This window comes from Amphiura filiformis, unplaced genomic scaffold, assembly GCF_039555335.1.
Source record: "Amphiura filiformis unplaced genomic scaffold, Afil_fr2py scaffold_409, whole genome shotgun sequence".
In the NCBI taxonomy this organism is placed as follows: domain Eukaryota; kingdom Metazoa; phylum Echinodermata; class Ophiuroidea; order Amphilepidida; family Amphiuridae; genus Amphiura; species Amphiura filiformis.
Window position 1 is genome coordinate 1 of NW_027305873.1, and position 16,524 is coordinate 16,524.

Consider the following 16,524-nt stretch of genomic DNA (forward strand, 5'->3'; position numbering starts at 1 on the left):
CAGCAAAAATAAGGTTGAACGAAACGTAACTCAGGCGAACGGAAAACTTTAATTTACAATGGTATTACAAAGGATAAGGTAAGTTTTGTGAGATCTTCTACAGCGTAAATCTCAAGACATGTTACAAACAACGGAAATATTATTGAAATTGATATGCCAGTCAAAGCAGAATTATTACTCAATGTATTTTGGCCCATCCCATCTTGTGCATTTAATCATGTGTACATGCAAAGATATATCGATTTTTCAATCATTAAATAACTTGATTTTTTTTTTTAATTGTAGGTATCGGTCCAGTCCAGGTAGTTTTCAGTGACTAGTTTTCAGGTGCTACTTTTGTTGTGCCAGAGAGCGCCACCTGTTGTTCATACACAGCAAACAAGTTACGGGAGTCATGTTGGAATTTCTGGTCACTTGATTCAGTGACCAGTCTTTCACTGGGCGGTCACTTACAGTAATGGATGGCGGATACCTTCAAAATACACCTAAGATAATATGCCTAACCTTAGACGACTAAGATGCAATCTTAGACTAAGATGCAATCTTAGACGCCTAAGAATTCGGCGGTAGACTTAAATCAACGAATGACAGGACTAGAAATCCCAAACAACCAATCATCTTAGGCGTATTCAATTATTGACCAATGAAATCTTGGATTTTACACGCCTAAGATTTTTCTTAGACGTCCAAGATTGACCATTTGACCATGACTAGTGATGGACGGTATCGCAAATTCGATCAAAACGTACGACGGACACTGTAGAGAAGCTCTCACTAGCGCCTGTTGTTGTTAGTCAGACCCTGTAGATGATGCTACAGGCTGTGTTGGCATGGTTGGCTGTCATGTTATTTGGTCAAACTGATCTAGTCCGACGAGTAGGACCTGTTTTTTTTCTTAGTTAATACCAACTATAATCTAACTCTGATCGCTCAAGAAAGATTAACCACAAAAATCCACTAACCGCGCCTCCCGAAAATCTTGCATCTTAGACGTGTAAGGTTAGGCGTATTATCTTAGGCGTATTTTGAAGGTGTCCGCCATCTATATACAGTGACTGTTTCCGTGCTAAAAAAAATATTCAAAAACAAGGATCAACGGTAACAAAAACTGATCTGAAACACATCATCCTGAAATGTAAAATTCAAGATCCATTCTACTACAAACTTGTTAGGCTGAATGTCTTCTTTGATTTTTAATGCCTGAAACGACAGGTTCATGACCCAAAATTACCACTCAAATGTGTTTTTGTCAATTTGAGGCTACTGGAGATATGTATTGCACAAATATGATGTCAGGTGTGTACCGGAAGTTGTTAACTATACAATTACATTGAATTTTGGGTTATTTGTAGCTCAAGAGGTGTCAAAATAACACAAATTTTACGTTACATGGGTGGTATCTAGTATTGTAGATGGCGCTGTGTGATATTCTGCTGAATACCACGACCAAACTGGTCACTGAAAACAGACACGGACGGACAATAGAGTGGTTATAGTTCCCGTGGTTAAAAGTGCTTTGAATTCTTGCTTTGAATTAGTGTTTTATAGCCTATTATTTTAATACATTTGAGATATTTGTGCCTATAATAGCAAACTTCGCGCGCGCTGGCTGCCGTATTTGGATTGCGCGCTACCATATTTGCACATATTGTGATACGCACTTTTGTTATTGGTCGTCTTGTTTTAGCCTGATCGATTTTTGGATTGTGTTGATGTAAAAATCCCCTGTTTGTATACACTTTTGGGCAAAGTTTGGTGTAATTTTGCAAGGTGAAGAGATTAAAGTGACGGTTATGAATGAGGTATATGAATGAGGTATTATGAATGAGGAATATCCCTAGGGGCTACGCCCTCAGGATATTCCTCGGTTCCAAAGGCAAAATGTTTAGATTTTTCACAATGCCCTCCAAATAACCGATGCGCAGTTATTAACCTCTAAATAAATACAGATAGGGTCTGTTAGATTCTTGTAAATCACCAAAGTGGAACAAATAATATTTTATACAAAACAATTTCAACATGCTAGGACATGATTAAAATGTGCTTACAAACTATTTCAAACAAATTTAATTTAACAATTGACAATGATTGGCATTAACATGCTGATATGTCTACTCAACAGTCTCGATGTCGCTAGCCAAATATTTAGATTATAATAGAAACAATTATCTATAGTTTCTATACCAGATTTACAACTACAGCTTCTGTGTTATAGGCCTATCTGCAAAAGAAGTTGAACTGCATTTAAATATTGGGTTTTACCTTATTTTTTACTACAAATATTACACTTCAATTAGTTTGCATTTATATTTCTGTTGTTAACAAAGGCCTGTGTCTAGGAACATTTCGTCGCTGTTTTGGTATAGTTTCATATGACGATTTTTGGGCAAAATGAGTTATATAAACTTTCAAAATCTATGAATGAAACTCTATATATTCACAAAGTTTTTGAGACCCAAATGTAATTAGTTAATGAGATACCAGTATGGCACTAATTAGTATGATACGACATGTTTTTAATGTAACAGCCCCCCAAATCAACATTCTGTGTTTTGGCATACAGTCGTATCATAGTCGTATCATGGTACGTCGCCATAGGTCACCGTGTAACTGCAGTTTCCTATTGTTTTGGCATACTGTCGTATCACATGGCGTATCATATATTTTTACATAGGTTGTTAAATTGTGCATATTTTGGCATACTGCCGTATGAGTTTGCAGATTAATTACTTCTAATTAGTGAATGAATAAAAGTTTGTATTAAGTTGAGAACAAAGACAAATATATTATTGATTATATTCTTTGATAATAATAAACATATTTTACTTTGGTGCTCTCCAGTGGGTCGGCAAAAAAAAAAAAAACTTTAAATGCGATTTTCTCAAAACGGCATTTTTCGTCATACGACAGTATGCCAAAACAGCGACGATTTATTTTGTCACGTCATAATATTACCTGTTAACCCCCCCCCCCCCTATTTTAGCGTGATGGGCTATTCCATTTGAAAACCATACATCCCCTATGGAAGGCATGACCATAATCACCCATTCATGTAACATCACTTGAAATCCACACCACCCCTGTGTGGAAGATTAAGGTCATGTTTTCCATATGGGGTGTATGAATTTCAACCGGAACAGCCCAATCTAGAACCGATGCATTTTAGACGGACCACAATATACATCTATGCTTGAAATAAATCAATTAAGGGTTGTTTTACCTGGTTTAAGAATTCGTACGAATTCTGAGAAATGTGCCCCTTCAATGTGACCTTCCAATACAGAACCAGTGCTGACCAGACAGTCATAGGAATCTATTCCAAGAAACAAGATCAAGACACGCTCTAAAGGTTAGCAAATTTTTTAAACTGTTGCGAGTTGGTAGTTCACAGCATCTTGCGAATGGTAGGGAGCTTTGGCAAAACTGCATTGATGTAGAAGAATTTTGTAGGCCCTGTGGTTCTGAAAAGGGCTAAAACAATATCCCTTTGTAAAACGTGCATAACTCATTAACAACAATAAATCAAGCAAGTTTTCAAATGTATATGATTTGTAGAATGAAATTTTGCAAAACATCAAAGTGTTATTTGTCAATAATATATTGATTTAAATAATGGAAATCGATTTTGGTTACTTGACCCGATTAGTGTTAGATTTGACATTGATTTAGTCAAATTTGACATAATTTCTGGTCAAATTAGACTAGAAATCTAGTGACATCTGATCTACAATAAGCCAAAACATTAAGGTACCAGTTGTGTTCACCCCTCTATATCGTAAATAAAACATGTTAAAACAAGCAGCCAATACATGTACTCTTTAGCTCTGAATTAAAACCTTATTCGTTGAAATTGGTTGAGAATTGAAGAAACGGCGATCTAAAACCTAATAAAGAAACGAAATCAAAAGTTGCACTTTGTGTTCTAATCAATAAAAGCACGATTCTAGTTTTAACGTGCTAATCAATGGAAGCACGGCGTTTAATAGTTCTCTTGATCGCGAATGCTTTATATAGCCTACAATAGGCATCTTCCTTTGGTATTTGGATTGTCGTGGTTTTTTATTTCTAGAACAATTTCAACAAATGATGTCTTAAATTCGAGCTAAAAGATGCCGCTATTGGCTGCCGGTTTCAATAATATGACATATCTGTCTTTGTTTAGGATATACAGGGGTGAACATAACTGGTACCTTAAATTATTGGCGTACTGTATTATACTAGGAATCTAGTCCTATTCGACTAAACATTTTAAAGAGTGTATTATATAGATATGATTTTCTAACCTGAGGTCTCAAGGATTTTCTGAGTATCCTTGCTAGGTCTGAGGTTCCTGGAGGTATGAAAATATACAAAATAGCGGGACCAGATTGCTATAAAACATACCCCAGTTTTCGCTGGGAGTTTGGTTGAAATTTTCAGCCCCCGCCCTTTTTTTTTTTTTTTTTTTTTTTTTTGCATCAGGTTCCCTGTTTAAGTATTTGTCCCTTATGTATAGAAACCTGTGAAAGCCAAATCAAACGTACGGGTTAGAACATTTTGATATATGATTTGTCCATTTGAAACATCTTTTCATACGGCACGCTGTATTGGGTTCTTTGTTGTTTCAGGACAACTCTTAAGGATCTTTGGTCACCTGTTTTAGTTCTCTAAAGAGGCCGTGGAACCTGTAATGCTTTTTCAAAAGGTTTTTGAATTTTCAGGAACATTTTGAGGATTTAGATGTGACGGTTCTCCCAGGAATACACTTTGAACCCTTTTGGAACCTTTTCGAGTTCATTCTGGGATAAAGTATCAGCCTCTTGGCCCATTCCATCTGACAGGTACCTCCACCAGAGAAAAGAAACCATGATATTAAACTTTGCTTACTATTTGGAATGTTCGATTGTTTTACAGGATCTAACGCTTCCTTGTAGATGTTCTTGTACACGTTTCGTGGCAACTTCTTTAACATTTCTTCAGATGGCTCCAATGCATCGATATTCTCAAAACCCAATTTGGTGACCTTATAATAAGAATATTTGAATCAATCAGCGATGTAGACATGAAGAATTATTATTATTATTATTATTATTATTATTATTATTATTATTATTATTATTATTATTATTAGCGTTATTAGTTATTATTATTATTATTATTATTATTATTATTATTATTATTATTAGCGTTATTAGTGTTATTATTATTATTATTATTATTATTATTATTATTATTATTATTATTATTATTATTATTATTATTATTATTATTATTATTATTATTATTATTATTATTAGTGTTATTAGTGTTATTATTATTATTATTATTATTATTATTATTATTATTCATTAACGTTATTCAATGAAGTTCTCATCCAAAAGTCATGGTCTTACTAGCCCTGCGGGCGTTTTCTAAAATTGGACTTGTATCAACAGCAAGCCTTTACTACAGCCGTTGCTGTCGCTTATTGCTTGTTGTCAGTATTTTTGATAGGCCTCCTATATTAAGAATTTCTCAGCAATTCCTGATCTCTTTTTTTTTTTTGATTTTGTTAAAGCCTCTGTAAACAGTGGTAAAAGATAATGGGACATGTAATGTAACACCCTTTATGAATAATGCAATAATTTAATAGATCGCAGCTTCCACGCGAGGCCGTGGGTTTTTCCTACGATATATACAACCATAGACTACCAACTTGCCCTACCTCGATCCCCGTTAGGCCAGTACCTGCTGCAACGTCAAGTATTCGAGCTTGCTTAACCTGGACTTGGCTCTCCATAACTTCCGCGATGATGCGAACGCCAATTATATACAATATGTCTAGATGTTCATACTGCAAAAAAAAATCCCATCGATTATTAGAAGTATTTTACTATCATGTCTTTACGGATACTAAACAAAAAATGGGGACGAGTTGACAAAATCACGAGTCTGCATGTAAAGTCTGCACAAAAAGTAACTCAGCTGTTATGAATACGCCTATAGATTCAGAACTGATAATTGTTTTCACAATATTTCAACATAATAAGAAGGATGGTTTATTAACGCGCATTTTGATACCCCAATTGTCCAATTTTGTTCAATATTGACAATACAGCAGTGTTTTGAAAGAAAAAATAGCCCAAATTAAAATTTACAGTTATTTGTATTGATTTGAAGTAAGCGCGAAGATAATGGCGGGCTTTACGTGTTTACAGTGCTGGTGTTATAATCATTGATCGCTGTAAACTGCTAACTTTTAAATTCGGGTATTTTTCTGTAAAAGAACTACTGTGTTGTTAATATTGAACGACATTTGACGAATGGGGTATCAAAATGCGTGTAAATAAATCATCCTCTTTTCTGTTCAAGTTGAAATATTGTGAAAACAATTATTTGTTCTGAATCTATAGGCGTATTTATAACAGCTGAGTTACTTTGTGTGCAGACTTTAGATTCTTTGGACATCTGGAACCCAATGAAAAGAAGAGCCACGTGCTCAGATTGTGATAAAAATTACAACACTGCATTCTTTAGGGTATCGACCTATCTGCGATTAACATATATCAGGTTATCAATACAAAGGTCAAAGGTCACCTTTTGAGCTCCACAGGGATCAAATTTGAAAACAATTGCTCCGGTTTTGATCAAAATGGTCTTAAATCATAAATTATTTCTCTTAAGGGGGTACTACACCCCTGTCCAATTTTGTGCCTATTTTTGCATTTTTCTCAAAAATCATAGCGCATTAGTGACAAGTAAAATATGTATATTATAGGGGCAAGGCTACAACTACTGCACTGGAAATTGTATTTCAGCACAGACAACAATTGTGTAGTTACAGTCAAAAATGAGGGAAAACCAGTATTTGATCAATAAATCAATAACTACTTGCCTTGAGTCATTGAATTTTCAGGGCAGTACTTGTAGTCCTTGCCCCTATAATATACATATCTTAATTGTCACCAATGCGCTATAATTTTTGAGGAAAATGCAAAAATATGCACACAATTGGCCAGGGGTGTAGTACCCCCTTAAGGAATCGGATATTAACGTTTGCACAGTATTTTTGTAGGAGCTGAGAGTACACCAGACATATCGAATTGCTGAATTGCATATTCTGAATACGAGTAATGTCCTTCTGATATTAAATAATTTGGATTTTTTGAAATTCTTTCATTAGCGAATTATGTTTCTTTCAAAAGCAAAAACGTTGACCCCCCCCCCCTTAAAAAAAAGCTCACAGGGCAAGTTGAAGCAGCTTGAAGCCTGTGAAAATCGAAAATCTTACGCTAGAAGCCTAACTTGTACACCTAAGTTTAACACCAGGGTTAGAAAAAATATACAGTACTGAGTATTACAGTATTTACCTGACATTTACCCAAAAAAAAATGAAAATTATTGCTTTTTGTTTGACCGAGAAAATTAATTATGATGTGAAAGAGTGTAAATAAAAATTCTGCTAATTTCAACACCGAATTCGATCGTTTCCAGAGCCTAATTAAGTGACTGGGTGGATCTTGTATAACAATAGCCATCGACTGACTAGCGTTCTGGGTGTTGTATTTGCCCCCCCAAAAAAAAAAAAACTCACTTTTTTACCAAGTTTGAGGCCAATTCTTTACCGATTCAACCATATATATTTTGATGCCGTTCCTGTATATTCCTTGACCTCCCGTATGAATTTGGCGAAATGTAGATCCAAACTGATAAAGCCTTTAAACCAACATACGTACTCTCACATACAAACTACAACTACTTACAACATTTCCCTATTTCTAGTAAGATTCATTAGATATCGACGGAAAGGGTTAAATTCCTACATTTCGGTTGATTCGGACTTGAATTTACGCATTATTGAATATTATATTACCGTGCTATGCCCATTATCATGATTATGTCACTATTTAGTAATTGCCGCCTGTTGACGGAAATACAAACTGGACGATGTCTATGGCATACGAATGAATATGCAAGAAAGTTTAGTACATACTACATGTAAAAGCATTATTAGTCCTAGATTTCTGATAGTATAAACATCTATTTTTTGGAGTAAGTAAGGCTGTGAATCACGAAATGCCCCTTTAATTGATCGAGTTGTACGTTCTTACTTTTATTACTTTATGTTATAATTATAATACGTTTTATGCAATGTACATTATATATTGAGATAATGCCTATACCGTAAAAACGCAATAGTTAGTATATGTGCTTACTACCGAGCGAGTTGTACGTTCTTACTTTTATTACTTTATGTTATAATTATAATACGTTTTATGCAATGTACATTATATATTGAGATAATGCCTATACCGTAAAAACGCAATAGTTAGTATATGTGCTTACTACCGAGCGCTTTGAAAAAATGCAAACATGAAGTGCCCGTCCACAAAAGTGTAAAGGGTTTTGAGAAAAATATACGAACAAGTAAACCTACAAATGTGTGTCTCAACCCATTAGCTCAGTTGGTAAAGCGCCGAACCTTGGTACAATTTCAAAAGTGCTCGATAGTAAGCACATATGCTAACTATCGAGCTTTTACGGTATATAATTGTTGCTCATTTGGTGGTATAATTAGACAAATTTCTGATAAAGCCTTTAAGCTCGATCCTGTCTATTGTTTTGTCCCTGAATAATGCAGTTACCTTTTGGTACCAGTCCTCCGCCGCCTCATTATCATAATACACCGTAACACTCTTGGAATCCTCATTTTTAGAATGATTTACAGCTTTCAACATTTCAGCTCTTTGTTCCTCTTGGTAATTTACGTAAGTGATAAATTCATTTGCCGATATACTGGAAACAATTGTGTTTTCTTCCTCCGTAAGATTTACCCGTCTGCTTTGGACAGTAGCCATGTTATTTTTTATTCAGTATTATGTACTCTCAATAAAGCAGAACGTCAAATTGTTATCAATTATTACATGAACATTCAATGCCGAACTCGTTTATTTGCAAGACCAAAATGTTGGTGTAGAAAACTAAAGGACAGCGACTGAACGAAAATATAATCACATTGAACCATACAGAGAGGCCTTCTTGAGAGGGCACTCTATTCACGTGGTTTCTTTTCCAAACAAAGATCACGAATTTGGTGGTTTGCAAATGAAAAGTGTCCGCACTATCGATTGATTACGTAACTGTTATGAATAATTTATTAGGTTTTTCAATGCAATCGCCTCAACCCATTAATGCATATTATCTGTATTATCAAAGTACTTGGAATTGCAATCGGTGAGTTCACTGAACTACGCCCTAATACTGATGGAGTTTTAATGGCGTTTAATGGCGTTAATCCTCTCCATACACAGATGAACAATACAATAGATGCAGGTCAACACGCACCTCCTATGTGACATGTTATATGTGATGTACAAAACCTGAATATCATAAAGATCAGTATTCGTTTGTGCATATGAGCGGCCCATTTACGTTGCTAAATATTACTCATTATATATAACGACAAATATTGGTATTATGACAATACGGTATATACATTGTATATAAAACGACTAATAGATCCTACTATCATGGCGTCAGGTCAATGATCATCATATCCCGTATGTTTCTTTTCCAATTCATTCATATTTGAGACAAATTGCTGTGCCCATTTTATAGGTGCACAGGTAGATCCGTGTTTTTTAAATTTTCATTTCCTAGTAATGAAAAATTAAGGTTTTCACTGCACGGGGCCACAAGGGTGATACTAATTTTAATGCTATATTTTCAAAACGAATACGTGTTCCCGGTTGGCTCTATAGCGATTTCACAGAAAAGGTATTTCTAGTGCAATGCAGCGTCGGACTCTAGCTGAGAGCGTAGCCTAAGTCATTACGGACTCCAAGAAGGGCTCTCCATACACAAATGAACAAACACAAAGGAGGGTAGTCTCCTCCGTGACCAGCTTGATTTCGATGGAGCGGAACCAAATTGGCTGCGGAGGAGACGGGTTATTTTGCCATGCAAATTTTTCAGTGTCAGCCGCCTGGCTATAGTGAGCAGCGCTAGTGACCCGTGGCGTACATGAACTGTACGCCACGGGTCACTAGCCATGCTAGCCTCCATGCTAGCAGCCCTGAGGCACAACAACGACATTGGAGCACGTGAAAATGAAATATCACCTACAGAGTGCTAATAAGTAATATTCCTTATAAAGCATGGGTTTGAATAACGCGCCAAAGATTCACAGAGGATGATACTAATTTGTTTGTCCTCCACTGCACTTGACTGACTCTCAATGCAGGTCATTTTATCATGGAGGTATATAAATAAATGGAGAATGATCGCCAGAATTCTAATCTCCTAAGTGGAGATTATCCGTTACCTCTATTCAATGAGTCACCAAACTTGAATTGACCAGCCACTTCAGCCAAGCTATTGATCTCCACGATGGTTATGAGCCTCTACCATGGTTCATTGATTGTCACTCCCAAAATGTCCTCATAGGAATTGACCCTACATTGACCCGTACCGGAAGCCTTTAAAGAGACTGTATAATGACGTCAGCTAGTCAATCAGATGTTCAAAGTCACCAGTTTTGATAGCTTATTTTCAATGTATGATCGAAAACCCGAAGAAATTCGGATGTTCTGTTCTCAAGTTATGAAACTTTTTTCTACACTGGTTGTGCTGTAACTACAAATATACTTAGTTTTCATGTTCATATATTAAGCTTTTAAGGGGGTCTGAGGGAGTTCAAATATAGTGCAAATGAAAGCAAAACGTTTTTACCTTCCGATTGTGAAAAGATTATGTTGGGCCAATTTGGGCCATTTGAGTTACGAGCGAGCAAAATTTACCGGAAGTACTTCGGAATTCAAGCAAAAGTGATGATCAGGCAATCTTTTCTAGAGAGAAATTGATATACGGAATGTATAGGCCCTACATACTTTGTTTAAACAGTTTCTCATAGTTTAGTGTATGATAACCGTGATTTTGGTTGAAGCTTCGGGTCAAATTGATTGAGTGCCATGACGGATATGTCATGTTATTGTTTTTAAACTTTTAATTCTGTATTGTCATGAAATCGTATAGGCCGCCTAAATCATCATCATTAAACTTCTCATTTTAAAATAAATAATTATCAGTATTTAGGCCTAAATGATTATATTAATATTATTAGGGGCTATCATTTTCTTTGGAGGAGGGGTTCCAAATATACGGGGGGGTCAAACTTTTGGGGAAAAAAGTCATAATTCAATTTTTCATGACCAAAATGTAGGGAGTCACAAGATGACAACAGATAAGGTGTTTCTATTAACAAAAAGACTGATTTCTTGATGCAATTTAACTGAGACTGGTATACCTAAACCTAGGTATACTAGTCTCAGAATTTAAGCACTCAATTTTTGGCCAAAATGAGATTTTGATATCAAAATTTTATGAAACATGAGGCTGAGCACTTTCCAATAAGTATAAACTTCATTTTACCCCATTGAAATCAATGGCCAGTGAAACAGACTTCACAATGTAATCAGCTTAGCATAATCAATATAAACCTGAAATTGCCTATTCAACAATAATTGGTCATAACCAACGTAGTACAAAAGAGGCTTGGCTGGATCATTCTCCATTTATTTATATACCTCCATGCCTATAGTATAAACTGCTTGTAATGGTATGTGCAATGGCGAACGTCATGGCAAAGGACCAAGGGTGGGCATGGATTATAACGCTTGCATCATTCATTTCTATGGCTCTCACGACAGGTACAGTGAAATCTCTTGGTGTCATGCTACCAACCCTTCGTGAACAGTTTTCGACACAAACATGGGTCATTGGATTGAGTATTTCATTGACTACTGCCTTCGGAATAGTTGCGTGTAAGTACACTAGACTGCGGAACTCAGTCTTCAATGATAGTCAGTCATTTATCTATTGGTTGTTAGGGGGGGGTGTCTTTTTCTTCGGAAGGGGGGGGGGCAGGTCATATGTCGGTGAACGGAGTCAATTTTTATAACTCCCTCTATCGCGGGCTAATTATTTTACAAACCCCTATCTTGGGTCAAAACTTTTTATGACCACTCCCCCTTCCACCTACACAGACTCAATACAAATTATTCATTGCCGGAACTAAGGCTCGGAGCGCGTCAAAACTTTAGAGCGAAAAAAGTGCGCGGAGTGCGTTAAAATTTTGATCGTAAGTGATAATTTTTCATTATCATGATTATATAACTAAACATTGTGTGCTTATTTTTATTATTAAGTTAAAGAATTCGCGTACAACGCGCGAGAATTTTGAGTCACCAGCCCTTAATAATTCTATAACCCCCCCTATTTTGGGTGTTAAAAAATTACAACCCCCTCCCCCCTATTTTTGGTCCAAAAATTCTATGATCCCTCCCCAGTATATTAATGCCCCCCTTCAAATTTTATTTTGGCAGGCCGAAGGGGGGGGGGCGATTTTTGGCAGGCCGAGAATGAGAGGGCGATTTTGGCAGGCCTTGAAAATTGTACGCCCGACGGGGCTCATAATTATTGCACAGCCCCTAATAGTTAAGTGACACTTAGAATACTTCAGACTCAAGAATCAAAGGCATGAAATGCCATGCATTGATGTTGAAGTCAACATCAGACTTTGGTGGCAAAATTTCACGTATACCAGGGCCGGGTAGCTTGTCGGTGGCCGTACTGATTTTACTGATTTTACAGGGTAGATCGATCTCTATTCGGGAAGGCAAATTTGATATGAAATCAAAGACTGTTCAGTCTTATTATGAGAAAATGGGAGTTGCAAACAAAGGGTTTAAGCTTTCACCAGTCTCCTCTGATTTTATCCTCAAAGAACTCCAAAGCCAAATAAAAGTACTGGCCTTGATGAGATCCCAGCCATATTTTTGAAGGATGGTGCAACAGGTTTAAAAGATCAATTTTGCAGATTGTTAACTTATCAATAACAACTAACACAGTTCCTGAAGAATTGAAATCCGCCCGTGTTCGGCCACTTTTCAAGAAAAATAGTAAGTCTGGAGTGGGTAATTATAGGCCCGTCAGTATTCTTTGTATATAAACATCGAAAATTCTTGAAAAAGCTGTTTTTGTTCAATTTGATTCTTACTTTACATGTTTACGGGAAAATAATATTCTTTACGGACATCAATCTGGTTTCAGGAACTCATTTTTAACAGGTACATGTTTAATCCATCTTACAGATTATATAAACAGCCAAACTTCCATAGGTAATTACACTGGACTAGTCTTATTGGATCTCCAGAAGGCATTCGACACTGTCGACCATGACTTTCTATGTGGAAAACTTGGGGCCATGGGTATTGACTCGTTGGAATGGTTTAGATCATATTTGAGCGGTCGGAAGCAGATTGTCCACGTGAACAAGGTGTATTCTGACCCCCTTCCAATCTCTTGTGGAGTTCCTCAGGGCAGTATCCTAGGGCCACTCCTTTTCTTGTGCTATATAAATGACATGGCCGTCAGTGTCGGATGCAAACTCCTGCTTTATGCAGATGACAGTGCTCTGCTGGTTTCAGACAAAGATTCAAAGTGTATTGCTAATAAACTAAGTAAAGAGTTGGAGACTTGTCATCAATAGCTTGTCGGTAATAAACTTTCCCTACATCTTGGAAAGACTGAGAGTATAATTTTGGTTCAAAGAGAAAGGTGAAACAAGTTGATGATTTTTCAGTTACATGCAATAGTAATCAAATTAAGCCTACCAATTCAGCTAAGTATTTAGGGGTAACCCTTGACGATTCGTTATCTGGGGAAGCAATTGCCCGTGATATTCTCAAAAAAGCTGGCGCTAAACTTGCTTTTTTGTATAGGCATGCTCATTTTTTGCATGAAAAGTGCCGTAAAACTCTGAGCACTGCCCTGATTTTATGTCTATTGACTATGCATGTTCTTCGTGGTTTTCAGGTCTGTCTGTACATTACAAGAAAAAATTACAGACAATGCAAAACAGAGTGGTAAGATTTTATTTTAAACTTAGGTCCTCGCTCTCATATTGGACAGAGGGAGCGGGATAGAGATGGATTTCTCTCAGTAAAAGATAGGGTGATTCAAATGAAAATGAATAACGTTTTTAAAGTTTTTCAGGGTACCGATCCAGATTATCTTAATTCCAATAATTGTACCCGTATTTCGTCCATTCACAAATATAGTACAAGGGATAGTTCAGTCAATTTCATTGTCCCCAAAGTCAAAGGCCAAGCATATGATACTTTTATTTCACTGCTATTCACAATTGGAATTTATTGCCCAAATCAATCAAAGAAATTGGAAATTTGCCGCAATTCAAACGTGCTGTCAAGAAGCACCTTTCTGAACAAGCTTGGCTGGCTGAGCGTGATATTATGCATCACGAAAATTATTAGCCCCCTTTTTTGCTTGTTATGTTTTTACAAGGACCCCAATGGAATTAAGCTTTCTTTGGAAGGCATTTTGTGATATCCTTGGTACTCATTGGTATTTCTTCCATTATCACCTCTGGTATTTTGGTGTTTATTCTGGTACCCTGAATTATATTAGATTTTAATGTATTTTATCCATAATGTGCAATCTATTGTATTTGCTTTTTGTTTGCAATTTTTGATGTATATTAAGTGCTGAATAAAATGAAATGAAATGAAATGAAATGAAATGAAATGAAATGAAATGAAATGAAATGAAATGAAATGAAATGAAATGAAATGAAATGAAATGAAATGAAATGAAAAGGGCGAGTGACGAAATTGACGCATTCCAAAGTGATATATTATGTCTATCACCTTATGTTCAATGTTTGACCTATGACATTAAGTCGGAATTAAAATTCAAATATATCTTGTATTAATTTCCTACTAAGGTCCATTTGCTGGAGCGCTGAGTAAACGCCTCACACCCAGACACACCGTTATGATATTTAGTTTATTGGCGGTTATTGGGCTAATTATGGCAGCTCTGGCAACATCGGTGCAATTCTTGATTGTAGCTTTACTTTTAACAGGTAAGTTGGCGAATAAAAAGGAATATGGCCTGGCAGCGCCAAGAAAGATTTGTTGAATAGTTGCCCCAAATTTATTTTCGCCCGCGCCGAAAATATTACAAGTAGATTGAAGTTGGGGAGGGTGGCGACATTTTTCAATTTTTCTTTTTTACATCTTTCTCTCTTTTAGTTCAAATTGCTGGTGCAACGCTAATAGTGGGGTCAATAGTACCAAGTGTTACCATTAAATTCAATTTTCTTTCATATGTGTGTCCGATTCGTCAATGCAACTTTCTTTATTTGCCCTAAAATTAGCCGGCGCTATAGAGTCGATTAGAGGCTGTGTAATAATTATGAGCCCTTGAATAAAATTTCCAAGCGGTGTGCCAACAATATTGCATGCCCTAGCCCCTACTCCTCTCTGGCTGTCCGACGGACAGTGTCCGTGCACCCTACTTTGGCCATCATGGGAGAACGGTATCTGACATTAAATGATTTAACTTAAAGTTAATTAAGAAACAACAGAAATAAAACGACATAGACCCGATTGAACATATAGATAGATATTTTTTGTTTGTTTGTTTTGGTTTTTTTTTTTTTTTTTTTTTTGTATAAAGGTTTTTCAGTAGGAGCTCACGCAGTCATGATAGGCGAAGAAGCTATCTACTTTGACAAGTATTACAACGTATCTATGGCTGTTTCCCAAGCAGGACTTTCCCTCGGAATCATGATAATGCCACCCATGACGCAGCTCCTTCTGGACATCTACGGATGGAGGGGTACCATGCTATTATTAGCTGGTCTCAATCTTCATCATATCGTGTGTGGAGCTCTGTTAAAACCTTTCCAAACAGATCCGGTTGAATTAGAAGACAATGAACTCATCAAACGATCAAAAAAACACCAGGTACAAGAAAATTCGGTAATAACAAATCTGGTTCATTATCTAGATTTAACGTTGTTCACCAATGCTGATTTTGTCGCTTTGCTGGTTTATATGCTTTGCAGTGGTTATTGCTTTACGGGTTGGCTAATATATTTAGTTCCTCATGCAATGGAGCTAGGATACCAATCCTACAAATCGTCACTTTTGGCGACAATTGGGGAATCGGTAACCTCTTAGCAGCCATTTTGTATCCTATATTGAAGATTTGTACACCGGATAAAACAACTCTCTACTTGACAACATTAATGAGTACTTTTGCATTAGGCTTGGACCCGCTGGTATCCAGTTACCATTCTTATATTGGACTAGCATTTTCATCAGGCATATATGTCCTTGCCACTGGATTGGCTTGTTTGAGTGTGTATAAAATGATTAAGAATGCCGTGGAGGATGACAAGTTTTTGGCAGGCCGAGAGGGGGAGGCAGGCGAAGAAGAGGGAACCAATTTTGAAACAATTGGAAAATTTATCCCTGTTATTACTATTGCACAGCCCTTATCTTGACTGTTGCATTTTGCACGAACGAAGATTATTAACATGCACGTAAGGTGGTACTACACCCTGGGAAGACTTAATAAATTTTTATGCATTTTTGCTCAAAAATAATAACACACTGGTAACAAAACACTGTATATTATAGGACCACCTATTATTATAAGACCACCGTCAGTTTTCTCATTGTTGTCATCCTCCTAAGA

The 16,524-nt window shown here is 36.4% G+C and overlaps 2 protein-coding genes across 2 annotated transcripts; one reads left to right on the forward strand and one right to left on the reverse strand.

The window, feature by feature from the left end:
• Positions 1–3,220: 3,220 nt before the first annotated feature.
• LOC140145575 (uncharacterized) lies at positions 3,221–8,925 on the reverse strand (the record flags this gene model as incomplete). The annotated part of the gene is made up of 4 exons (XM_072167275.1): positions 8,604–8,925; positions 5,684–5,812; positions 4,867–5,002; positions 3,221–3,313 (listed from the first exon to the last, which is right to left on the reverse strand). Coding segments are annotated over exons 1-4 (571 nt in total), but the record flags the coding sequence as incomplete, so codon positions are not given.
• Positions 8,926–11,564: 2,639 nt separating this feature from the next.
• LOC140145576 (monocarboxylate transporter 11-like) lies at positions 11,565–16,207 on the forward strand. The gene is made up of 3 exons (XM_072167276.1): positions 11,565–11,780; positions 14,762–14,902; positions 15,499–16,207. The coding sequence occupies exons 1-3, from the start codon at positions 11,573–11,575 to the stop codon at positions 16,002–16,004; spliced, it is 855 nt and encodes a 284-aa protein (XP_072023377.1). The 5' UTR covers positions 11,565–11,572; the 3' UTR covers positions 16,005–16,207.
• The last annotated feature ends 317 nt before the right edge of the window (positions 16,208–16,524 follow it).

Bases quoted from the DNA above. Each gene is read 5' to 3' on its own strand.
- LOC140145576 (XM_072167276.1), top strand. From the start codon at position 11,573: ATGGTATGTGCAATGGCGAACGTCATGGCAAAGGACCAAGGGTGGGCA. The intron at 11,781-14,761 runs GTAAGTACACTA...TTTCCTACTAAG, and splicing joins TGCCTTCGGAATAGTTGCGT to GTCCATTTGCTGGAGCGCTG. The intron at 14,903-15,498 runs GTAAGTTGGCGA...TTTTGTATAAAG, and splicing joins TGTAGCTTTACTTTTAACAG to GTTTTTCAGTAGGAGCTCAC.